The sequence below is a fragment of the Neomonachus schauinslandi genome, chromosome 14 (assembly GCF_002201575.2).
Source record: "Neomonachus schauinslandi chromosome 14, ASM220157v2, whole genome shotgun sequence".
Taxonomy (NCBI): domain Eukaryota; kingdom Metazoa; phylum Chordata; class Mammalia; order Carnivora; family Phocidae; genus Neomonachus; species Neomonachus schauinslandi.
The window spans coordinates 59,211,738-59,237,663 of NC_058416.1; the positions used below are offsets into that span (position 1 = coordinate 59,211,738).

Here is a 25,926-nt window from a genome sequence, read left to right on the forward strand (position 1 = left end):
CTCCTGATAAGTTTGGGGTACACGAGTTAGACTTTTGATCTCTTCTGGCTTAGTGTGTGTTGCTTGGCTCTGGGACTGTGAGTTGCTCAGCCACACCAAAGCTAAGATCTCAGATCTCAGTGCCAGGCCCCAAATATTACTTCCAAGGAACATTAGTTAGCATTTATTAGACTGGGAGAGTGTGATCGTTGTGGTTGTGCTAACAGACAAAGACAACCCATGTGTTTATGTTGCTTTGAGGTTAGAGATTTGCATTTATGTGGACGTTAGCTTTGTCAGAAAGGAAACATTCATGGGGTTTTTACACATGCACTCCAGGACTAGCAGACTAGCAAAAGCCTTTGTGTATTTTTCTTCGTTCTTTTCTCCTGCTTACCAGATTATCTATCTTTTGCTTCCTATGCCTGTTGTCATTATTGTTCCCTTCATGTTTCAGCCTGGAATCAGTGACTGACCGACCAGCCCTCATGGTTGTAAATGTTAACCATATGGCATTGCCCACCAGGCTTTAAATGAAGGGTCTCTGACCTATGACAGGGATAATGTATGTTTGGTTTTCATTACTCTTACTTCTGCTTCTGTCTTGGATAAAGGAGTTGTGACAGAGCAAACCAGAGTCATTATAGAAAGGGATAGATTACCTTTACCAATTTTCTTTATGCTATCTTGTTATACGTGCTCATTCATTCATAAATTTTCAAAAGGTTCTGTCAAGTTGATTTCAACTTTGAGGAATAAATTATTTTTTTATCTCTCCCCCCCCATGCCCATCGAGGAATAAATTATTTTTAAGGATGGAAGTAATATAATTCATTATATTAACGACTAAAAAGTAAGAAAAACCACAAGATCATGTCAGTAGATGCAGAAAAGCATTTAGCAGAATTCAACACTTATTCATGATAAAAGCTCTCAGCAAACGTCATTCTCAGCCTGATATAGGGTGTCTATGAAAAAAATCTATGATTAATATTGTACATAATAGTGAAAGTCTGAATGCTTTCTCCTAAGATTGGGTATACAAGGCAAGGATTTCTGCTTTCACCACTCTGTTCAACATTTTACTGGAGGTTCATTCTAGCTAGTACAATAAAGCAAGAGAAACAGGTATACAGATTGGAAAGAAGAAAGTCTTTATACATAGACTACGTGACTGTCTACATATAAAATCCTTAGGAATCTATAAAAAAAAACTAACAAGTGAATTTAGCAAGGTCGTGAGATACAAGATTAGATACACAGAAGTCTGTTGTATATCTTGATATTAGCAATGAGCAGTTGGATACTAGACCTAAAAGGAAAAATAAAGACCTAAATAAATGGAGTGATGTGTCTCAGTATTTTTAAGATGTTAGGTGTTCTCAAATTGATCTGTGGAGTCAATCCCAATCAAAATCTCAACAGGTGTTTTTTGTGGAAATTAACAAGCTCTTCTAAAACTTATATGGAAATACAAATGATCTAAACAACTGTGGAAAAAAAAACCAACATTGGAGGATTCACGCTATCTGATTTTAAGGCTTACTATTCAGCTACAGTAACCAAGACAGTAGATATTTTATAAAAGTAGACATATAGAATAGGAAGTCCAGAAATAGACCCACACCATATATGGACAGTTAATTTTCAACAAAGATGATAAGACAATTCACTGGGGAAGGATTTTCTTTTTAATAGTGCTGGAACAACTGGATATCTATATGCCAAAAAAGAATAACCAAAACAAAAGCTTGACTCTTTCTACAAGGCATATACAAAAATTAACTCAAAATGAATCATATGTTAAGACCTAAAAAAAAAAAAAAACTTCCAGAAGAAAGCGTAGATCTTATTGACTTTGGCTTAGGCAGTGATTTCTTAAATAGGACACAATACCCATGAACTGTAAAAGAAAGATTTGTTAGGGCGCCTGGGTGGCTAAGTCAGTTAAGGGTCCTGGGATCGAGCCCTGTGTCAGGCTCCCTGCTCGTGGTCATGCGCTCACTCTCTCTCTCTCTGTCTCTCTTGCAAAAATAAAATCTTAAAAAAGAAATATTTGTTAGATTACATTTTATCAGCGTGCTAAAACATGTTCTTCAAAAGACACCTAAGAAAACGAATATACAAATCAGAGGCTGTGACAAGATATTTTGCAGAACACATACCTCATAAAGGACTCGAATATATAAAAAACTCATAACTTAAGAAGAATACAATTCAAGGTTTTTTTTTTTTTTAGACTTTTATTTTTTTTGAAGCAGATTTAGGTTCACAGCAAAATTGAGAGGAAGGTACAGAGACTTCCTGTATATATTCTGCTCTCCCACCAGAGTATGGTACATTTGTTACAATAAGAATTCAGTTTTAAAAAGGTAAAAAAGTTGAACAGGCACTTTACCAGAAATCATGTACAGATGGCAAATAAGCACATGCAAAGATGCTCAACATCATTAGTCATTAAAGAAATACAAATTGAAATCACAATGAGATACCACTACACACCACCAAGAATGACTAAAATTAAAAATAGCAGGTGTTGGGGCACATGGGTGGCTCCGTCGGTTAAGCATCTGACTCTTGATTTTGGCTCAGGTCATGATCTTGGGGTCATGAGATAGAGCCCCGTATCGGGCTCCATACTGGGTGTCTAGCCTGCTTGGAATTCTCTCTCGCTCCCTCTGCCCCTCCCCCTGCTCTCTCCCTCTCTGTCCCTGTCTAAAAAAAATAAAAATAAAAATCCCAGGTGTTGACAAGAACATGGGGCAACTGGAACTCTCATTGTTGCTCTTGGTAATGCAAAATGGTATAGTAATTTTGGAAAACAGTTTGGCAGTTTCTTATAAAGTTAAACATACGGTTACCATATGACCAAGCAATCCTGCTTTTAGGTATTTAAAAGAAGAAAGCACATACCCACACAAAACATATCCGTGTGAAATGTTCATAACAGTTCTAGTTATAATAGCTCGAAATTAGGAAGGACCCAAATGTCCATCAGCTGGTGAATGGATAAACAAATTGGTGTATCATGGCATATTACTCAGCAAACTACTAATACAGACAACAAAATAGATGAATAGTAAAAGCATTATGCTATGTGAAAGAAGCCACATAAAAAAAGATTTCTTATGGATTGATTCAATTTATATGAAACTCAAGAAAAGGCATAGGAATGGAAAATAGGTCAGTGGTTGCCAGGTGCCAGCAGATGGTGAGAAGTACTTTGTGTGGTGATGGAAGTGTTTATATCATGACTGTGGTGGTGGTTACTTGACTGTATTTATTTATCAAAATTAATTTTGTACTTAAAACTGACACCTTCCAAAAAAAAAGTGTCACAGAAAGTAATTTTATATGGATGGGTTCCAGAAATGGTGAGCACATTGACCAGAATTGAACATTTTTCATGGTGCAGCCACAAACTAAGATCCATATGTTATTTTCCAAGCCCAGTTAACAAATTCTCCTCTATCCAGAGGAGAATTACTGTTACTTTTTCAACTCTAGGAAATGAGAAAGAAACTTCTACATGGTGATGGTGTGAAATTGTTGGATATATGTTACATTTGGGCTGACCAGTTTTTCATTTGTCTTATTTGACAGGAGTGCGAAACCAAGATTGCACAAGAGATCGCCAGTCTTTCAAAAGAGGATGTTTCCAAAGAAGAAATGAATGAAAATGAAGAAGTTATAAATATTCTCCTTGCTCAGGTAAGCTTAACTTTTTTTCTCTATTTTGCAAGATCCTTTTTAAAAGATAAAAATTGTACATATTTGAAGTATACAGCATGATGATTTGATAGACCTATATAATAGTGAAGTGATTACTACAGTGAAGCTAATTAACATTGTCTTCTCATCTAGTTACCTTTTTCTTTTGTGATGGGAACACCTGAAATCCATTCCTTTAGTGTATTTCCAGTATTCAATACAGTATTATTAACTGTAGTAATAGATAGTCTAGATCTCTGGACTTACTCATCCTTTGTAATTGCAACTTTGTACCTTTTGACCAACATCTCCCCATTTTCCCTATCCCCAGCCTCTGGTAACCACTGTTCTGCTCTCTACTTCCATGAGTTCTACTTTTTTTTTTTCCCCCAAAGATTCCACCTAGAAGTGAGATCATATAATGTCTGTCTTTCTCTGGCTTATTTCACTTAGCACAATGTCCTCCAGGTTTATTCACGTTATCAGAAATGGTAGGATTTCCTTCCTTCTCATGGCTGAATAATACTCCTGTGTATATGTCTATACACACCCCACATCTTATTTATCCATTTGTGCATTGACCATTGGGTTGTTTTCATATTTTGACTATTGTGAATAATGCTGCAGTAAACATGGCAGTGCAGGTTATCTCCTCAGTATCCTTTTCATTTCCGGTATAAACCCAGAGGTGGAATTGATGGATCATATGGTAGTTCTGTTTTTTGAGGAACCTCCATTCTGTTTTACATAATGGCTGCATTCAGTTTACATTCCCACCAACATTGTATAAGAGTTCCATTTTCTCTACATCCTTGCCAACAGTTGTTACCTTTTTTTTTTATAATAGCCATCCTAACAGTTGTGAGGTAATGTCTCATCATGGTTTTGATTTGCATTTTCCTGATAATAAGTGATGTTGAGCATCATTTGATATATCTGCTGGTCATTTGTAGGTCTTCTGTTTAGAAATGCCTATTCAGGTCCTTTGCCCATTTTTGAATTGGGTTGGCTGTGTTCTACCTGTTGCATTGGTTGCATTCTTTATAAATTTTGGATATTCACCCCTTATCTCATACATGGTTTGCAAATATTTTCTCCCATTCCATAGGGTGTCTCTGCACTCTGGTGACGTTTTCCTTTGCTGTGCAGAAGCTTTTTAGTTTTATGCTGTCCCATTTGTCTATTTTTTGCTTTAGTTGCCTGCTTTCTGGGTCGTATCTAAAAATTCATTGCCTAGACCAGTGTCAGTGGACCTTTTCCTTATGTTTTTTTCTAATAGTTATATGGTTTAGGTCTTATATTTAAATCTTTTTTTTTATTATGTTAATCACCATACATTACATCATTAGTTTTTGATGTAGTGTTCCATGATTCATTATTTGCGTATAACACCCAGTGCTCCCTGCAGAACGTGCCCTCTTTAATACCCATCACCAGGCTAACCCATCCTCCCACCCCCCTCCCCTCTAGAACCCTCAGTTTGTTTTTCAGAGTCCATCGTCTCTCATGGTTCATCTCCCCCTCCGATTTCCCCTCCTTCATTCTTCCCCTCCTGCTATCTTTTTTTTTTTTAACATATAATGTATTATTTGTTTCAGAGGTACAGATCTGTGATTCAGCAGTCTTGCACAATTCATAGCGCTCACCATAGCACATACCCTCCCCAGTGTCTATCACCCAGCCACCCCATCCCTCCCACCCCGCCTCCAGCAACCCTCAGTTTGTTTCCTGAGGTAAAGAACTCCTCATATGATCATATGATACATGTCTTTCATATGATACATGTCTTTCTCTGATTGACTTATTACGCTCAGCATAACACTCTCCAGTTCTATCCACGTCGTGGCAAATGGCAAGATTTCAATCCTTTTGTTGGCTGCATAATATTCCATTGTATATATAGATATACCACATCTTCTTTATCCATTCATCTGTCGATGGACATCTTGGCTCTTTCCACAGTTTGGCTATTGTGGACATTGCTGCTATAAACATCAGGGTGCACGTACCCCTTCGGATCCCTACATTTGTATCTTTGGGGTAAATACCCAGTAGTGCAGTTGCTGGGTCGTAGGGTAGCTCTATTTTCAACTTTTTTTTTTTTTTTTTAAAGATTTTATTTATTTATTCATGAGAGACAGAGAGAGAGAGAGGCAGAGGGAGAAGCAGGCTCCCAAGGAGCAGAGAGCCCGATGCGGGACTCGATCCCAGGACCCTGGGATCATGACCTGAGCCGAAGGCAGACGCTTAACCATCTGAGCCACCCAGGCGCCCTGTTTTCAACTTTTTGAGGAACCTCCATACTGTTTTCCAGAGTGGCTGCACCAGCTTGCATTCCCACCAACAGTGTAGGACGGTTCCCCTTTCTCTGCATTCCCGCCAACATCTGTCGTTTCGTGACTTCTTAATTTTAGCCATTCTGACTGGTGTGAGGTGGTATCTCATTGAGGTTTTGATTTGGATTTCCCTGATGCCGAGCAATGTTGAGCACTTTTTCATGTGTCTTTTGGCCATTTGGATGTCTTTGGAAAAATGTCTGTTCATGTCTTCTGCCCATTTCTTGATTGGATCATTTGTTCTTTGGGTGTTGAGTTTAAGAAGTTCTTTATAGATTTTAGATACTAGCCCTTTATCTGATATGTCATTTGCAAATATCTTCTCCCATTCTGTCGGTTGTCTTTTGGTTTTGTTGACTGTTTCTTTTGCTGTGCAAAGCTTTTTATCTTGATGAGGTCCCAATAGTTCATTTTTGCCCTTGCTTCCCTTGCCTTTGGCAATGTTTCTAGGAAGAAGTTGCTGCGGCTGAGGTCAAAGAGGTTGCTGCCTGTGCTCTCCTTTAGGATTTTGATGGACTCCTGTATCACATTTAGGTCTTTCAACCATTTGGAGTCTATTTTTGTGTGTGGTGTAAGGAAACGGTCCAGTTTCATTCTTCTGCATATGGCTGTCCAACTTTCCCAACACCATTTATTGAAGAGACTGTCTTTTTTCCATTGGACATTCTTTCCTGCTTTGTTGAAGATGAGTTGACCATAGAGTTGAGGGTCCATTTCTGGGCTCTCTATTCTGATCGATGTGTCTGTTTTTGTGCCAGTACCATTCTGTCTTGATGATGACAGCTTTGTGATAGAGCTTGAAGTCCAGATTGTGATGCCGCCAGCTTTGCTTTTCTTTTTCAACATTCCTCTGGCTATTTGGGGTCTTTTCTGGTTCCATACAAATTTTAGGATTATTTGTTCCATTTCTTTGAAAAAAGTGGATGGTATTTTGATGGGGATTGTATCGAATGTGTAGAATGCTCTAGGTAGCATTGACATCTTCACAATATTTGTTCTTCCAATCCATGAGCATGGAATGTTTTTCCATTTCTTTGTGTCTTCCTCAATTTCTTTTTTTTTTTTTTTTTTAAGATTTTTATTTATTTGACAGAGAGAGACACAGCGAACGAGGGAACACAAGCAGAGGGAGTGGGAGAGAGAGAAGCAGGCTTCCCGCTGAGCAGGGAGCCCGATGCGGGGCTTGATCCCAGGACCCTGGGATCATGACCTGAGCCGAAGGCAGATGCTTAACGACTGAGCCACCCAGGCGCCCCTTCCTCAATTTCTTTCATGAGTATTTTATACTTTCCTGAGTACAGATCCTTTGCCTCTTTGGTTAAATTTATTCCTAGGTATATTATGGTTTTGGGTACAACTGTAAATGCGATCGACTCCTAAATTTCTCTTTCTTCTGTCTCTTTGTTGATGTATAGGAATGCCACTGATTTCTGTGCATTGATTTTATATCCTGCCACTTGACTGAATTCCTGTATGAGTTCTAGCAGTTTTGGGGTGGAGTCTTTTGGGTTTTCCACATAAAGTATCATATCATCTGCAAAGAGTGAGAGTTTGACTTCTTCTTTGCCGATTTGGATGCCTTTTATTTCTTTTGGTTGTCTGATTGCTGTGGCTAGGACTTCCAATACTATGTTGAATAGCAGTGGTGATAGTGGACGTCCCTGCTGTGTTCCTGACCTTAGGGGGAAAGCTCTCAGTTTTTCCCCATTGAGAATGATAATTCGCTGTGGGTTTTTCATAGATGGCTTTTATGATACTGAGTTATGTACCCTCGATCCCTATACTCTGAAGAGTTTTGATCAAGAAAGGATGCTGTACTTTGTCAAATGCTTTTTCTGCATCTATTGAGAGGATCATATGGTTCTTGTTCTTTCTTTTATTAATGTATTGTATCACATTCATTGATTTGTGGATGTTGAACCAACCTTACAGCCCAGGAATAAATCGCACTTGGTTGCGGTGAATAATCCTTTTAATGTACTGTTGGATCCTATTGGCTAGTATTTTGGTGAGAATTTTTACATCTGTGTTCATCAAGGATATTGGTCTGTAATTCTTTTTGATGGGGTCTTTGTCTGGTTTTGGGATCAAGGTAATGGTGGCCTCATAAAACGAGTTTGGAAGTTTTCCTTCCATTTCTATTTTTTTGGAACAGTTTCAGAAGAATAGGTATTAATTCTTCTTCAAATGTTTGGTAGAATTCCCCTGGGAAGGCATCTGGCCCTGGGCTTTTGTTGGGAGATTTTTGATTACTGCTTTAATTTCCTTAGTGGTTATAGGTCTGTTCAGATTTTCTATTTCTTCCTGGTTCAGTTTTGGTAGTTGGTACATCTCTAGGAATGCATCCATTTCTTCCAGATTATCTAATCTGCTGGCATATAGTTGCTCATAATATGTTCTTTTAATTGTTTGTTTTTCTTTGGTGTTGGTTGTGATCTCTCCTCTTTCATGATTTTGTTGATTTGGGTCCTTTCTCTTTTCTTTTTGGTAAGTCTGGCCAGGGGTTTATCAATCTTGTTAATTCTTTGAAAGAACCAGCTCCTAGTCTCATTGATCTGTTCTACTGTTCTTTCAGTTTCTATTTCATTGATTGCGGCTCTGATCTTTATTATTTCTCTTCTCCTGCTGGGTTTAGGCTTTATTTGCTGTTCTTTCTCCAGCTCCTTTAGGTGGAGGGTTAGGTTGTGTACTTGAGACCTTTCTTGTTTCTTGAGAAAGGCTTGTGTTGCTATATACTTTCCTCTTAGGACTGCCTTTGCTGCATCCCAAAGATTTTGAATAGTTGTGTTTTCATTTTCATTTGTTTCCATGAATTTTTTAAATTCTTCTTTAATTTCCTGGTTGACCCATTCGTTCTTTAGGAGGATGCTCCTTAGCCTCCTTGTATTTGAGTTCTTTCCGACTTTCCTCTTGTGATTGAGTTCTAGTTTCAAAGCATTGTGGTCTGAAAATAGGCAGGGAATAATCCCAGTCTTTTGGTACTGGTTCAGACCTGATTTGTGGCCTAGGATGTGAACTATTCTGGAGAACGTTCCATGGGCACTAGAGAAGAATGTGTATTCTGTTGCTTTGGGATGGAATGTTCTGAATATATCTGTGAAGTCCATTTGGTCCAGGGTGTCATTAAAAGTCTTTATTTCCTTGTTGATGTTTTGCTTAGATGATCTGTCCATTTCAGTGAGGGGGGTGTTAAAGTCCCCCACTGTTATTGTATTGTTGTTGATGTGTTTCTTTGCTTTTGTTATTAATTGGCTTATATAATTTGCTGCTCCCATGTTAGGGGCATAGATATTTACAATTGTTAGATCTTCTTGTTGGATAGACCCTTTAAGTAGGATATAGTGTCCTTCCTCATCTCTTATTACAGTCTTTGGTTTAAAATCTGATTTGTCTGATAGAAGGATTGCCACCCCAGCTTTCTTTTGGTGTCCATTAGCATGGTAAATGGTTTTCCACCCCTTCACTTTCAATCTGGGGTTGTCTTTGGGTCTAAAATGAGTCTCTTGCAGACAGCATATCGATGGGTCTTGTTTTTTTTTATCCAGTCTGATAGCCTCTGTCTTTTGATTGGGGCATTTAGCCCATTTACATTCAGGGTAACTATTGAAAGAGGAATTTAGTGCCATTGTATTGCCTGTAAGGTGACTGTTACTGTATATTGTCTGTGTTCCTTTCTGGTCTATGTTGCTTTTAGGCTCTCTCTTTGCTTAGAGGACCCCTTTCAAGATTTCTTGTAGGGCTGGTTTTGTTTTGCAAATTCCTTTAGTTTTTGTTTGTCCTGGAAGCTTTTTATCTCTATTTTCAGTGACAGTCTAGCTGGATATACTCTTCTTGGCTGCATATTTTTCTCATTTAGTCCTCTGAATATATCATGCCTGTCCTTTCTGGCCTGCCAGGTCTCTGTGGATAGATCTGTTGCCAATCTAATGTTTCTACCATTGTAGGTTACATATCTCTTGTTCTGGGCTGCTTTCAGGATTTTCTCTTTGTCTCTGAGACTTGTAAGTTTTACTATTAGATGTTGGGGTGTTGACCTATTTTTATTGATTTTGAGAGGGGTTCTCTGTGCCTCCTGGATTTTGATGCCTGTTTCCTTCCCCAGATTAGGGAAGTTCTCTGCTGTAATTTGCTCCAATATACCTTCTGCCCCTCTCTCTCTTTCTTCTTCTGGGATCCCACTTATTCTAATGTTGTTTCATCTTACAGTATCACGTATCTCTCGAATTCTGCCCTCGTGATCCAGTAGTTGTTGATCTCTCTTTTTCTCAGCTTCTTTATTTTCCATCATTTGGTCTTCTATATCACTAATTCTTTCTTCTGCCTCATTTATCCTAGCAGTTAGAGCCTCCATTTTTGATTGCACCTCATTAAGAGCCTTTTTGATTTCGACTTGGTTAGATTTTAGTTCTTTTATTTCTCCAGAAAGTGTTTCTCTAATAATTTCCATCCTTTTTTCAAGCCCAGCTAGTATCTTTAAAATCATCATTCTGAACTCTAGTTCCGACATCGTACTAATGTCCGTATTGATTAGGTCCCTGGCAGTTGGTACTGCCTCTTGTTCTTTTTTTTGATGTGATTTTTTCTGTCTTGTCATTTTGTCCAGGGGAGCAAGAGATGAATGAGAGAACAAAATGCTAACAGGGTAACAACGTCCCCAGAAAATATACACTAAACAAATCAGAAAAGACCTGAAAATGGGGGAAGAGAAAGGGAAAGAAAGAAAAAAGAAAAAGAAAAAAACAAAAACAACAAAAAAACATATGATCAAATATGATCAGGCTGGTGCATAGATCAGTGCCACACACTAGATTTGGGGCATATTTTGGTCAGTTAGAAGAAAGTGCCTCCCAAAATTTTAAAGAAAGAAAAACTTATATATGTACAAAAATAAGGGTTAATATGATGAAGGGATGGAATATGACTGCAAAGATGAAAATTATAAAAGATTTTATAAAAGGAATTGATAAGAAGTGGTTGAAAAAAGAAAGAAGAGGATTTAAAAAAAAAAAAGGGAGAGAATGTGATCAGGCAGGACACTAGAACAAAGCCATACACTAGAGTTTTAGGGTATATTTTGATCTGTTAGAAGAAACAGTAGCTCAAAATTTTAAAGAGAGAGCAACTTATATATATATACCAAAAATAAGGGTAACTGCTATGAAGGGATAGAATATGACTCTAAAAATGAAAAATAAAAAATATTTTTTAAAAAAGGGATTGATAAGATGTTGGTTGAAAAAGGGAAAAAGAAAAAGTCAAAAAAAAAAGTTAAAAAAAATTAACTTTGAAAGACTAAAGAATCATGGTAAAAAAGCCATGAATTCTATGTGCAGTATTCCTTTAGTGCTGGAGTTCTGCCATTCCCATTGATGGGTAAACTTGGTCTTGGCTGGGTGTTCTTGCTGATCTTCTGGGGGAGGGGCCTGTTGCCATGGTTCCCAAATGTCTTTGCTGGAGGCAGAATTGCCCCGTCGTTGCCAGGTCCGGGCTAAGTAATCTGCTCAGTTTGCTCTCGGGAGCTTTTGTTCCCTGCAGACTTTCGGTACAGCTTTGGAGAACGAGAGTGAAAATGGTGGCCTCCCAATCTCCGCCCTGGAGGAAACTCGGGGCCCCACTCCTCAGTGAGCCCCCAGAGAAAAGCAATCACTCCCGTCTCCCCAGTCTCCAGCAGCACTCCGTGCTCACCCGGCCTGTGACCGAGCATTTCTATCTCTGGCCCCCGACCCCGGGTGGAGTCTCCAAACCCAGCAGATCCCTGTGGTGCACTCCCGCGCCACTCCTCCCAGGGGAGGAAGGAGAGTCTCCCCGGATCTGCCGCTTGTTGGGTCCCTGCTGGAGGTGCAGTGGCCCGACTGTGCCGTGGATCACGGTTTATGGCAACCCCGAGCTGTGAGCCCACTCCTCGGCTCCTTCTCTGCAGCTGGCTTCCTCGCTCTGATACCTGGGAGCTCTGCTGCACTCAGGCACCCCCGGTCTTTCTGTGACCCCGTGGGTCCTGAGACCACACTGTCCCAGCGAGGGTTCCACTCCCCGCTTAGCCACTGGAGCAACGTCCCTCAGCGGAGCCCATGTCTAAAAGTTCTGATTTTGTGCTCTGCTGCTCTATCACTTGCCAGAAGTGGCTGACGGAGGCCCCCTCCCCCGCCGTCTATCTTCCGAAATATCGCCTCGGATTCACTTCTTCGCACGTCCTACATTCCAGAAAGTGGTCACTTTTCTGTTCAGAGTTGTTGCTGTTCTTTTCTTTGATCTCCTGTTGAGTTCATAGGTGTTTAGAATGGTTTGATCCCTATCTAGCTGAATTGCTGGGACCAGAGGAAATCCAGGTCTCCTACACCTCCGCCATCTTGGTCCGCCCCTCTTATATTTAAATCTTTAATTCATTATGAGTTGATTTATATATATGTAGTGAGATAAGGGTCCAATTTTATTCTTTTGCATGTGGAAGACAAGTTTCCCTATACCATTTATTGAAGGGATGGTCCTTTCCCTATATATGTTCTTGGCACCTTTGCAAAGATCTGTATAAATGTGTGGATTTATTTTTGGGCTCTCTGTTTCCCTCTATTGGTCTTTTTTTCTGCCAGTACCATACTGTTTTATTAAAGCTTTTGAAATCAGTATACTTTGAAATCAGGTAGTGTGATGCCTCCAACTTTGTTCCTTTTGTTCAGGATTGCTTTGACTGTTAACAGTCTGTTTTGGTTCTCTATAAATTTTAGGATTGTTTTTTTCTGTTTCTGTGAAAAATACCATTGGAATTTTGAATCTTTAGATCTCTTTGGGTATTATGAACATTTTAACAATATTAGTTCTTCTGATCTATGAACATGGGATATTTTTCCATTTATTTGTGTCTTCAGTTTTTATCATCAGTGTTTTAGTTTCAATAGATCTTTCACTCCCTTGGTTAAATTTATTCTAAGTATTTTATTTTTTGATGCTGTTGTAAATGGAATTTTCTTCATTTCTTTTTCAGGTAGTTTGCTAGTGTACAGAAATACAACTGATTTTTATATGTTGATTTTATATTCTGCAACTTTACTGAATTGGTTTAACAGGTTTTTTTGTTTTTTATTGTTTTTGGTAGAGTCTTTAGGGTTTTCTATATATAAGATCACATTGTCTGCAAACAGACAATTTTACTTCTTTCCAATTCGACTACCTTTTCCTTGTCTAATTACTCTGGCTAGGACTTCCAGTACTAAATAGTGAATAGAAGTGGTGAGAGTGGTCATGATTGTGTTGTTTCTGATCTTAGAGGAAATGTTTTTAACCTTTAACTGTTGAGTATGTTACCTGTGGGCTTGCCATATGTGGCCTTTATTATGTTGATGTGTGTTCCTTCTATACCCACTTTGTTAAGACTTTGGAAAAATTTTGTCAAATGCTTTTTTGCATCTACTGAGATGATCATAGGATTTTTATCTTTCATTCTGTCAATGCGGTGTATCACATTTATTGATTTGCATATGTTGAACTATCCTTGCACTCCAGAGATAAATCCCACTTGATCATGTTGTGTGATCTTTTTAATGTGTTGTTGAATTTGGTCTGCTGGTATGTTGTTGAGAAATTTTGCATCTGTGTTCATCAGGGATATCAGCCTGTAACTTTCTTGTAGTGTCTTTGGCTCTGGGACAAGGGTAATACTGGCCTTGTAAAAGGAGGTTTGGGAGCATTTGTAAGTTTTGTTGGAAGAGTTTGAAAAAGATTGGCGTTATTTCTTCAAGTATTTGGTAGAATTCACTTGTGAAGCCATCTGGTCCTGGTTTTTGCTTGGTTAGGCAATTTTTGATTCCTCATTCAATCTTTGTGCGGCTCTGTTCAGATACTCAATCTTTATGATTCAGTCTTGGCAGCTAATATGTTTCTAAGAACATATCCATTTCTTCTAGGTTATCCAGTTTGTTGGTGTATAAATGCTTATAGTAGTCTCTTATAATGTTCCTTATTTCTTTGGTATCAATTGTAATGTTTCCTCTTTCATTTATAGTTTTGAGTTCTCTCTTTTACTCTAGTTAAAGGTGTGCCAATTTTGTTTTTTCAAAAAACCAACTCTTAGTTTTATTGATCTTTTATATTGATTTTCTAGTCTCTATTTCATTTATTTCTGCTCTGATCTGTATCATTTCCTCCCTTCTGCTAATTTTAGGGTTAGTTTGTTCTTTTTCTAGTTCCTTTCTAGTTCCTTGAGGTGTAGAGATAGGTTGTTTCAGATCTTTTTTCTTAATGAAGGCATTTATACCATAAACTTCCTCTTCGAGCTGCTTTTGCTGCATCCTGTACTTTTGATGTTGTGTTTCAACTTTGATTCATCTCTAGATAATTTGATTTCGTCTTTGACCTGTTGCTTGTTCAGGAGTGTGTTGCAAGACTCTTAGTGGTCATCATTTATTAAATTTGAGAAGCTCAACTACATAGGTGTAAATCTTTTAAAGAAACTTGTAAGATGATATGGCAGCCTTAGAGGGATCAGGCCTGTTGTATTTGGTCTTACCTTTATTTGGTGTTTGCTTAAGTGTTCAGCTGGAGAAAGAAACTACCTTCTACTGATTACTTCTTACTAGACACTGTTCTAGGTGCTTTACTTAATTTCATTTTATCCGCACACAGGTCTGAGTTATAGGTGTTTTCCCCAACTTATAGATTAGTTGCACTTGTTCCATATTAATGAGATTGGACTTTAATAAATATTTTAAGACATGTTCTTCCTGACCACAAAGTTTGGGATCCTTGAAATTTAACGGTATAGATTTTATCTGATTGTTGTTGCTGATAATATCTGTTTAGATATTTTGACTTTATTCTTTGTGGTTGAAGGTTGTTGGAGATGAGTTGTTTTATTATTCATTCATTGATTTGACAAATAGTTATTGAGTATCTATTGTTCTAGGCATAAAGCTGAAGATGAGCTCCTTTCTTTCTCTCTGAATTTCTTAAGTCAACCTTACTCTGTTCTGGAACCTTCCAGACTTTCACCAGAAATGAATGAAATTCTAGGCTCTGACAGCAGAGTCTGTACTCCCAGAAACCCATAGATGTGGGATACCTAAAGCCGGACAAGTTCCAGTCCTTTTCTGTCACTTGAGAAAGACTATGTTTTGCCTGCCAAGGACACATAGCTCTTCCCCTGAAGACAAGATGAAGTCCCAGATTATGTCTTTATTTCAAAGTTTTCCAGTCTCATAATTCTTAGCACATTAGCTTTACTAGGTGCACTGGGGTAAAGGGAAAACATCTGTGTTTAGAAACCCGTGGGGAAGGACCACTGCATATCCCATCTCCCAAGAGCTTGCTCATGCTTGCCAGGGGCTTTGAGTAGTTCCCTCTAGAACTTGACCACAGTGTCTTTCAGGTTCAATCACAGGTGCTTATCTGGATACCTAGGAGTTGGGAAGGAAATGCTGTAGACCTTTGCCTCCAACTCTTCGTTTTCATAGCCATACATTCCTGCCTCTGAAATTCTGCTTTGGTTCTTTTCTCTAGGTTGGAGGGGTTAGGTAGATCTTGGACAGATAGGGTTCCCTGCCCCCCTTTTGGTGATTCAGTTTTAGAAATGCATAGTCTGTGAAAGCAGAATATTTACAATTTATCATCTCCGGTGACATAGGTTGAGGAGGATGGTGGCTTTTGGTGAGGAGAAAAGATTTCTTCTGGGAACATCTTCCCTTTACTAGATCTGCTTTAAGGTGATACTGACATCAGCTGTATATCTCCTGGGTCCTTCTCCCAGTGCACTGTCAAGGGCCATCTTGACCCTGAAATAGATACTCCCTTTACTGATAGGTGGGAAGGCATTCAGGAGGGACTGAGACTCAAAAACGGACATAGTCACTTGACTTTTGGCTTTGTGCCCAGTGTGATGGCCTCATAGGGAAGCTTTGCAAAACGAGGACATGGGATTCCTAGGTGGCATTTTATGTCTTGAGAAAAATCTAGACAATTCTCCTAGAGGGCCTTTTCTCAGAGATCCTTTTCTTGACATTAAGGAAATAGGATACAAGCTTTGCAGTCCAAGCCTGCCCGTAACTTGTGTTATGTATGTATGTATGGGGCTAAAGAATTCAAGGGAACATAGGAGAACCCAGAAAAGTGACATTTCCTAGACTCATACTCTCAAAGGTGTTCACCAGTGATCATTATTTCAGGAGAATGAGATCCTGACTGAACAGGAGGAGCTTCTAGCCATGGAGCAGTTTTTACGCCGACAGATTGCCTCAGAAAAAGAAGAGATTGAACGCCTCAGAGCTGAGATTGCTGAAATTCAGAGGTAAAGGAAAACAGAGGGTTTTAAGTTTGCAAGAATGTTTAGTTAAATATAAACATAAAATTGTTTCAGCTCTCAGACTTTCGTACAAAAGAACTAGACATCCAAATCACTTGTCTTTAAGTTTCTTTCTCTTTGTTTTTAAGATTTATTTGAGAGAGAGAGAGTGTATGCAGTTGGGGGCGGGAGGAGAGGGAGAGAGAGAATCTCAAGTAAACTCTCTGCCGACCATGGAGCCCGACGAGGGGTCGATTCCATGACCCTGAGATCATGGCCTGAGCTGAAGCCGAGTTGGACGCTCAACTGACTGAGCCACCCAGGCACCCCCAAGTTTCTTCTTGATTAAGTCTTGAGAATGGTGCTCTGTTAAGCCAGTTCATGAAAAGCTGGTGAATCTAAAGGGTAGGAAAGGAGCAGCATTCCTTCCTCTGCTCACTGGTCCTTTTCTCTTGGCCTTCCGCCCACAGCCGTCAGCAGCATGGCCGCAGTGAGACCGAGGAGTACTCCTCTGACAGTGAGAGTGAGAGTGAGGATGAAGAGGAGCTTCAGATCATCCTGGAGGACTTACAGAGGCAGAACGAAGAGCTAGAAGTGAGCACCGGCTTCCCGAAACTCGTAGAGGCCACCTCTTTCCCTTAGAAGTTGTCTTCCTTTCCTTGGGAAGCAGCGGGGAGGTTGAGTAGAGAGGAGTTTAGGGGACATCTCACCAGAGTGTGCAGGGGGTGAGCTGGTCCTGGCCGAGCACACAGCACAGGTGTGACCTCACCGGGCATCCCTGGGTGTGGTGACCTTTCCCTTCCATTTATGGGGAGCCCCACCTGACTGCCTTGAACAGTTGTGGAAGATCTGGGGTAACTTCCCAGAGATGAACAGGAGGAGAAATGCTGGTGGAGGAAGGAAAAGTCTCCTGACTCACCTGCAGGTAAAATGGGGACAAAGTTTTCTCTCATCCCTTAACCCTTGAAGCAGCCAGTGTGAATAAGCTTGGCCCTAGGGATCTGGGAGGCAAGCGCATGGTGAAATGAAAGCAAGAGATTTACATGATCCTGATCAGAACTTCCCTTCTTACCCCAGATTAATCATTGTCTCCGGATGTTTTACCTCAGGGTTGAGAGAAAGCCAGTCTTGTCTTAGATTCTAAGAATGGTGGGACAACTTTGTTTCTCTCATCCTGGTGCATGCAGCTGCTGGGGCAGATCAGAGCCACCCATTGCATAGAAAACTAGAATTCCACACCAACAGTAAGTCCTATGGACAAGGTTGAGAGGGGCAGCGCACCGAGGCTCAGGCCCCGGAACACTCGCAGCAGCCAGGGGCGTGTTGTGGGAGAAGTGGAGCAGCGGGTGGGGCCCTGGGCCACCGTGTAGCTTCCCTTCTTTAGAAGGGCGTCACGTTGGCACTCTATTTTGCTTTCTTAACATTTTACAGATCGTACGAAAATCCTAAGTAGGAAAATGTTCCAGAATTGTAGTACTTAGGATACGGGCTTAGCTGCTGTAACAAAGAAAATACTCTCTCGTGGTTTGAACAAGACAGTTCTATGCCTCGCCTGGCAGACATCTAGGTCTCCCACCCTCCACGTGAGTGGAAAACACTTGGGGTCCAGAGTAGCCCCTTAGGTCTTAGCCACTCTTAGCAGGAAGGGGGAAGGAACCCAAGAATGCCTGGTGGTTAAGGGCAAGTGGCACAAGTAGAAAGCAACGCTTCTGCTCACACCCTGTCAGCAGAGGCCCCTGGCCACAGCTAGCTGCGGGGGAGGCCAGGAGACACGTGCTGCATGTGAAGGCCTCCGCCTCGGGAGGTCAGCAGAGTTCGGGATTAGCTACTGAGCTGCCTTGGCTCTGCTGAAGGAGTGCAGTAATGTAGAACTGATAGCTCTCTAGTTTGCCTAAGTAGCCCAGTTCACAAAAGACAAAGGACATCCACTTTTGAGACAAGTCCGGGATTTTATCCTATCTCTAACTTCTCCCTCTGATTGCTGGTACAGTCACTTCTATCTTCCACTTACTTAAGGGCTGGTCTGGAGCCCATAAATTAAACCTACTTTAAACACTAAAATACTTAATATTTAATATCCTTAAGCAGATTGTTTTCTGTTGGTGCATTTACCTTTCCCAGATGTGTTTACTCTTCTGTACTGAGCAGAATTTTGTGCATTCTGGGTCAAGGTCTTTACGTGTCTCATTTGCATATTCATGTTCTCATCTGCTGTTTTTCGACTAAAACATAGATTCTTGTGTAGGATACCCTCGCTAACTGTTCCTGAATCATTGTCCTTTTGCCCTTCCTGCTTCCGTGACAACTGTTCCTTTGTCATTCCTCAAGATAAAGAACAATCATTTGAATCAAGCAATTCACGAAGAGCGAGAGGCCATCATCGAACTGCGGGTGCAGCTGCGCCTGCTCCAGCTGCAGCGAGCCAAGCCCGAGGCGCAGGCGCAGGACGATGACGAGCCCGAGAGGCGGCCGGGCACCCTGGAGCAGGCCAAGCCGTCCCCGGGCAGAGACAGGAAGGAGACGCCCATCTGAGCAGCCCGAGCAGCACGGGACCCCCAGACCCAATGAGACCTGTGCATCTTACTGTAACCCTGAGAGTCGGAGTGTATAACTCTCTGCTGTACATTCTGTAAAGATGTCTTTTCTTCTCAGACTCTTCCTTCTTTTCACATGTGTGACTTCTCCGAGTCAGGCTCAGGTTACACGGAGGACAAAGCAGTGCGCGCAGTGTGGGCTTGTAGGGGACAGATGAGTTTTCCAGATAGTGTCAGCTTATTTGAAGATTAATTTTCTTTGTTAACTTAAAACTGTTTTAACCCTTGAGTGGCTTCTTTTTAAACCAAAAATCGTCTTTCTTTGCTTTTTTATTACAGCAGAATCAGGATCTCTTTCTCTTGTTCAAGGGGTTGGGAACCAAACAAGGTAAATACTGTTCCTGCCTTGTGGATTGCCCCATAGTCTCACCCTCCGGGATCTCTGCTTACTAGTCACTCTTGCTTGTGCCTTTTACACCTTTTTGGTGCAGATTATATAATGGGGAGCTGCCTCATATTTCCTGACTGGCCAGAACGGCTCTTACTGAGGTTACCTTTACCCACCCTTGTCACCCTCTCCTTTGACGGTCCTAACCCACAGTCCATGAGCCTGAGTCACAGGATGGCCTAGCTGGTCACAGAGCTGCTGGTGGAGCCTGCCCACTGGCCCCCTCCCCCCCACCCCGCAGTGGAGGAGTAGCCACCTCGCTCCTGCTGATCAGCACGTGCTTTTCACTGGGTTGGTCGAAGGTAGCTGCCTGGCCTGAGGCGTCCACACAGAGGATCTGTTTCTGAACCCAGACATCTTCTGTGTGACTCATCTGCCATTAAACACAGAATGACCGAGATTGCTTGCTTGGGCTAGAATGTAAAAGTCTCTTTGCCTGAATAAGCCATATATGCTCTTAAACAAAAGTTTTCAATGACCCGTGTCATCTCAGTGAACCTGCTGATGGACTCCCAATTGACAAGATTGAGCAATAGAAAAAAAAAAAAAACTTCTCCTTTAAATGATAGCTGTGATTCCCGACCCCGTTTTCTTGCTTCTGCGACTTCTCTGGTGACTGAGGCATCTGGGAGGTCAGCTCTCAGGCACCTTTGTTCAGTCGTGCTCTGTCGGAATCAGTGGCACTCATGAGGTAGGTCAGCTCTCATGGCTATGAAGACAGACCTCACACACTCAAGGTGATGGAAGCAACCCCCCCCCCCCCCGAGGGCTCTGTCCTCTCCTAGTTACTATTTATTTTCAGCACCTGTTTGATGCGGTTTTTAATTCTCTACCTATTGCACTGTTGTGACTTGTTGGCCATTGTTTGATTTTTGTACGAAAAAAAGCTTTGTTATAGAAATCAGCATACTATTTTTTTAAATCTGGAGAGAAGATATTATGGTGACTGAAAATATGGTCAGGTGTCAAATATAAACGTATAAAAGCCTTCTTGCTGTCCTGTCGGTCATATTACATTATTTCATATTTGCTGGCAATATTGAAGGTTTCTTTTTTGTTTGTGTGAACTCTAATTTCTATCAAGGTGTCATGATTTTTAAAATTAGTATTTCATTACAGTTGTCTCAGCGTTGGTTAATTTTTTCCAGGACCATTATTGATCAAGCAAATAAATTCAACAGCCATTTGAAGAAAAAAAAAAAAAAACAACAAAACCCCAGCGTCTTGTTTTATTTGTACACATTCTTTCTTTGTAGTTAGTACCCTGTGGCTGACCAGGAGTTGGTTTGATACTTCTTTGAGGTCCAAGAGTGCACTAACATTCTGTTTTCACTTGCTGTCTGCTCCTCACCTCGGTGGACTTGATGCCCCTTGTTGGTGGCGAGGGTTTGCTGTCCTCCTCCTTCCCCAAGTAGGTGCTTGCTGCTGAGGGAGCACATGATCGTGCAGTGCAGCTGACTGGCATCAGGGCGGTGGCTTCTTCCATGAGCGATGTCCTGCTTACGGTGCAAAGAGCCCTTCGAAATGATGGCACAGGTCAGTCAGCCCGACTTGGCAAAAGAGCAGGTCGGTTATTACAGTCGCTTTCCTTTTAGGGGCTGGCAGGGGTCTGTCAGGCCAATTAACTAGCATTGATTAGGCGATTCCTGATTGATTCCATTGCCGGGAGCACTGGACCTGTGATTAAGTTGTGTTTGCTGACATGGGGCTTAGCATAAGTGACCCTGTTTTGGGCCTCTTGGCTCTAACAATAACCTCCCTTTTGATGAGACTCTCAGCCTTGAGAGATGGGATCAAAATTTAAGGCATTAGTGCTCCTCTCTGCTACCATTCTGGTGTTCTTGCAGTTCCCACCCAGTGTTGGGTTCACATTCTTTAATTTGGTCATTCTCTGTTCCTTTTCTGATGTTCTGTTCTTCGGGAGATCATTTGCATGGTGGTATGTGGCAGCAGACATGGATTTAAAGCTTTTGAGAGTTTCAGCGCACCAGGGAGCTACTAGGATTCTAAGCAGGATAATTCCAGTATCTGGAGTGTACTCCGGAGCCATGGTCCCCAAGACCCGAGCCAGTCAACAAAGAAAGACCTGTTTGTAGGAGTCACTTAGGACAACTGGTGTGTTCACAGACCTTAGGTAGCGGAGTCTCCACTTCCGCACAGGTGTCAGCCCAAGTGCAGCAAGTGGCACTGGCCACAGCACAGAGCCCTCCTTGCTCAGCTGATAGATAACCAAGGGCCTTCCCGGTACCAAGAATCTCTCGGGAGAGAGCCAGGGTTTGCTTGTTGTTGTGGGGCAGCTATTGCTTTAGAAGCAGATTCTTCAGTATCTTCAGGAGTTAAGGAGAAGTTCTGATCATAGCCTCATTTGCACTTAGGCTTAGCCAGGTGAAGAGAAGAATCTGTTGAAGGAAGTGAATTTGGAATCCTGAATGCTTCCTGGGAAATCCGGTTTGAGTCTGTGGCTCGGGCCTGGGCAGGTGACAGCCATGGAGGCCAGTACAATTTCAGGATCTATAGACTGCACCGGTGGTTTTATTCTGGGTAGCATCTCGTATCTGTTTCTTGGTCCGGAGCCTGGATGCAAGGTTCCCCAGGTTTGGGGTTGTTAACTGGAGATAGGGAGAGGGGCCCCGAGGGTTAGGGAGCCTGACGGGACTGAGAGAGGGCCGAGCTTGTTACAAAGAAACCAAGGCATCGGAAATCAGAAGTTTGTGATGGACAGAACGTAGGATCACCAACATCGTGGCAAATCCAAGAGTTGTTTAAACGTTGATTACCTGCTTGAGGTATGTGAACAAGGTAGTTTCTGGGCCAGAGGCAAGGCAAAAGGTGAACAAAAGAACCCTAAAGACCTTCATGGTGGTAGAATTAGGGAAAGGATGGTTAGGGAAGGAGCAGAAACATTCCTTGCCCCACGTCTTGGGAGGAAGCTGTCTACCTCAATGTTGGCTACTTCTCTTCCTGGTCATTTTTCTTTTGAGGTCTCCAGCCATTTACACAGGAATCGGTGGAGCCATCTTCCTGTGACATCCACACCTTCTAACTTGGCAGCAGTGTCAGTAAGAGTACTTGGTAGGGTCCTTTCCACGAATCTCACTTTTACAAAAGCATCAGAGTAAAGTGACTGTCTGTAAATGACAAGACTTTAAAAATGCCCATGGTTAATGATCTGATGAAATAACTACATTTCCTTCTCCGATAATTTCATCATTTAGGGTAATAATTGGACAATGAGAGTTTTGACAAATACCTAGAAACTGCAATTTCTGGATTACTTATGTTAGTAATATATATCCATACACATATAACCTAAGGTTATTTGACAGTGCTTCCCACATATTTTAACATGTTGAATTAATGAGAGACAGCCTTTGAGACTTTCCAGGAGCCCTCTGGGAAAATCTCCAAGTTAGTTTGAGGTCAAAAAGACTATTGAGAATTTTAAGAAAATGTCAAAAGGTTTGAACATTCCATTAAATAGGATAATAAATAATTATGAAATAACTCTAGTGAAAGTGACAGATGTTGAGGTAAATACAGGTTATATAGTTGTGAACAAAAGCTCTCAATGTTGTGAAGGCTGGGTTTTTTTTGTTTTTTTAAGATTTTATTTGTTTATTTGAGAGAGAGAATGAAATAGAGCATGAGAGGGGGGAGGGCCAGAGGGAGAAGCAGACTCCCCGCTGAGCAGGGAGCCCGATGTGGGATTCGATCCCAGGACTCCAGGATCATGACCTGAGCCGAAGGCAGTCGCTTAACCAACTGAGCCACCCAGGCGCCCAAGACTGGGTTTTCTTAAGTAATCAAAGACCTGATAAAGACAGTGTAAAGCAGAGTTAGTAATTTGGGGAAGAAGAAAATCTTTCCTGTCCAAAGGTTGGAAAAAAAACAAAACCCCACAAACAACCTTTGCAATTTCTTATTAGGAGCAGAACAATCATCTAAGAAAACTTTGTCCTTTTAACAGAGAAAACCAAATTCTGATTTTGTATATTTTTGATATTAAAACTCATTTTTTAAAAAAACTTTGTCTATATTCCAATTTTAGCCAGCTTCACCACACTTAAATTCCTTTCCCAAGATTCCTTTTCCACAAACTTTTTACAACTTTTTTCTATGCATTCAGATTTTGTCCTGGGTTTTCTCCTTTAATTCTGGAAAACTTAGTCATTTTACTTTCCTTACCTATTTTCCATATGCAGGTTTTCCTTTTATCTTTGTTTTTTTTTTTTTTCCTTTATTTGGGGGGGGGGGAGGGATAGAGAGGGAGGGAAGGAAGGAGAATCCTAAGCAGGCTGTACACACGGGGCAGGGCTCGATCTCACAACCCTGAGATCATGACCTGAGCAGAAATTGAGAATCTGATGCTTAACTGACTGAGCCACCCAGGCACCCCCACCCTTATTATTTCTAAGTAGGTTTCATTATATGCATTGATTAGAATTTGTAACCTTTAGGATCCTTCATTCCTAACGAAAATGAAGAAGTAAGCAATTGTGGACTGTTAAGCTAGTATTCTGCGGATTGACAAATTTATAGGTAACATTTTCAGTTTCTAAAAGCATATTCTTCCTCGGTAAATTTTGCAGCGCAGCACAAAACGTGTTTACTGATAGACCCGAATGTCTTTATCTCTTCTTTATTATAAAAGGAAGGCAAAAGTGGTAAACCTTTGTTCATAAATAAATCTTTTTTTCTTAAAGATTTTATTCATTTATTTGAGAGAGAGAATGAGATAGAGCATGAGAGGGGGGAGGGTCAGAGGGAGAAGCAGACTCCCCGCTGAGCAGGGAGCCCGATGCGGGACTCGATCCTGGGACTCCAGGATCATGACCTGAGCCGAAGGCAGTCGCTTAACCAACTGAGCCACCCAGGCGCCCCATAAATAAATCTTTAAAAAAAAAATACTGACACACTAATTAGCGGGGGAAGGAGAGAGAGAATCTCAAGCAGATTCCTGGCTGAGTGTGGAGCCCCACTTGGGGCTTGATTCCACGACTCTGAGATCATGACCTGAGCTGAAACCAAAAGTCAGATGCTCAACCAAATGAGCCACCCAGGTGCCCCAATGTTTCAGTATTTCTCTCTTATTTGGAAACTGATCTATAGATAGTCCATGAATATCCATTATTTATCTCAGTATAACTTTAAAGTTTCAAGTTACCAAAAAGATTTTGAAAGCTATTTTTAAGTAGACATACCAAAAAGCATAATTATTGTTGAAAACTTCATTTATAAAGTTTTGTCTTATTTACATCTATTTAATTCATTTGTCCCTTAACAATTGAGACTGGTGAAAATTTCACGATATTAAACTAACCACCGTCTTACCTTTCTTGCTGACCAACTCTGTAACAGAGACAACATGAGCTTACTTGATTTTTAGTAAACTAAGGTAGAATAAAAGTTTTATATGTTCACATTATATTTAATGTTAATAACTCTAAAGACACTCCTGTTTTAATTCAACAAGCTAGATTTTATTTACTGAAGATTATCCTAGATGACATGAACTTGAAAAACATTCGGGTTAGTTTCTGTGTTTCTGAGGATATACTTGATTTATATAATACTTGTGTTTAAGCCAAATAGGGCTCCTTACAAATTAATTTTGGCAACATCATCTGGAGCTAAAAAAGAAATCACACATTTATAAGGTATATACATTGACATACCTAACCCTACAGACAACAGGTCTTGTAGCTTTTAAGATTTCAGCTGTTAAGATAGTTTTAATTTAAGTGCAGAACTCACTAGTTTATGAAAGAACAGTTGGATACAAATTTCGTTTTAGGCAGAATAGAATAAGGTTACCTGCTCAGGTGGCTTAAACTTTTCACTAATATTTGTGAAGAATTTAAAGATCTTCTTTTTTCCTGGTAAGAATTACACAGAGCAGATCAGTTAGAACTCTTCCATCTCAGAAGGCACAGAGAACACAAGTTCCACCAAAGAGGACTTTTGTTCTCAAAGCCTTCTGAGATGAACAGGGGAGGGTTTGGGGGTTTGTAAAGATGGCAGGAAGAGCTTTAGATTGTTTTAGAGCCGCATTTCTATTCTTGTGAAGACTCAATTTGTAAGACAGGCACAGTTGTTTTTATTTATTTACTTATAAAAGTTTGTTTTGGGTAATCTCTACACCCATTGTGGGGCTTGAACCCATGACCCTGAGATCAAGAGTCGCTCATTGCTCTGAGCCAGCTGGGCACCCCAAGTACAGTTGTTTTTATTCCTCAAAAAATTGGGTTACAACCTGAATGATAGCAAGAGGCTGACCCAGCCATCCAACTACATAATCTTCAGTTTACTTCTTTTCTATCAGGGAGATGATCTTCAACTAAGATGGAAATCACAAGATTCCTACATTCTAGATTTAGAGCTGTGTGTCTTTGGAATGTTTTAGTAAATCCTCCCACAAAGACTTCAGAATGTCCTTCTTTCCTTTGGGACACATAGGAATTTTTTTTAGGCCTTCTTCCCAAAGCTAAAAGGAAACTATCAGGCTCTGAATATCAGGCTTCCAGTTTGGCCAACTTCTGGCCATTTAGCTAACTTAAAAAAAAAAAAAAAATAGCTTGTTGGGTTTCAGCTGAGACAAATGGTAAATATTCCTGTCAGTATTGAGCAACCCGTGGACACAAGAGATGTCCC

The 25,926-nt window shown here is 40.8% G+C and overlaps 1 protein-coding gene across 4 annotated transcripts in view; it reads left to right on the forward strand.

Moving 5' to 3' along the window:
- RALBP1 (ralA binding protein 1) overlaps positions 1 to 20,263 on the forward strand; it is a 66,478-nt gene extending 46,215 nt beyond the window's left edge. For all 4 annotated transcript variants that reach the window (XM_021689471.2, XM_021689473.2, XM_021689469.2 and 1 more), the window contains 4 exons: positions 3,583 to 3,690; positions 16,178 to 16,299; positions 16,764 to 16,887; positions 18,622 to 20,263. In XM_021689471.2, coding sequence (XP_021545146.1) covers positions 3,583 to 3,690; positions 16,178 to 16,299; positions 16,764 to 16,887; positions 18,622 to 18,825 — 558 coding nt within the window. In that variant the 3' untranslated portion in view covers positions 18,826 to 20,263. The remainder of the gene's footprint in view (positions 1 to 3,582; positions 3,691 to 16,177; positions 16,300 to 16,763; positions 16,888 to 18,621) is intronic.
- The last annotated feature ends 5,663 nt before the right edge of the window (positions 20,264 to 25,926 follow it).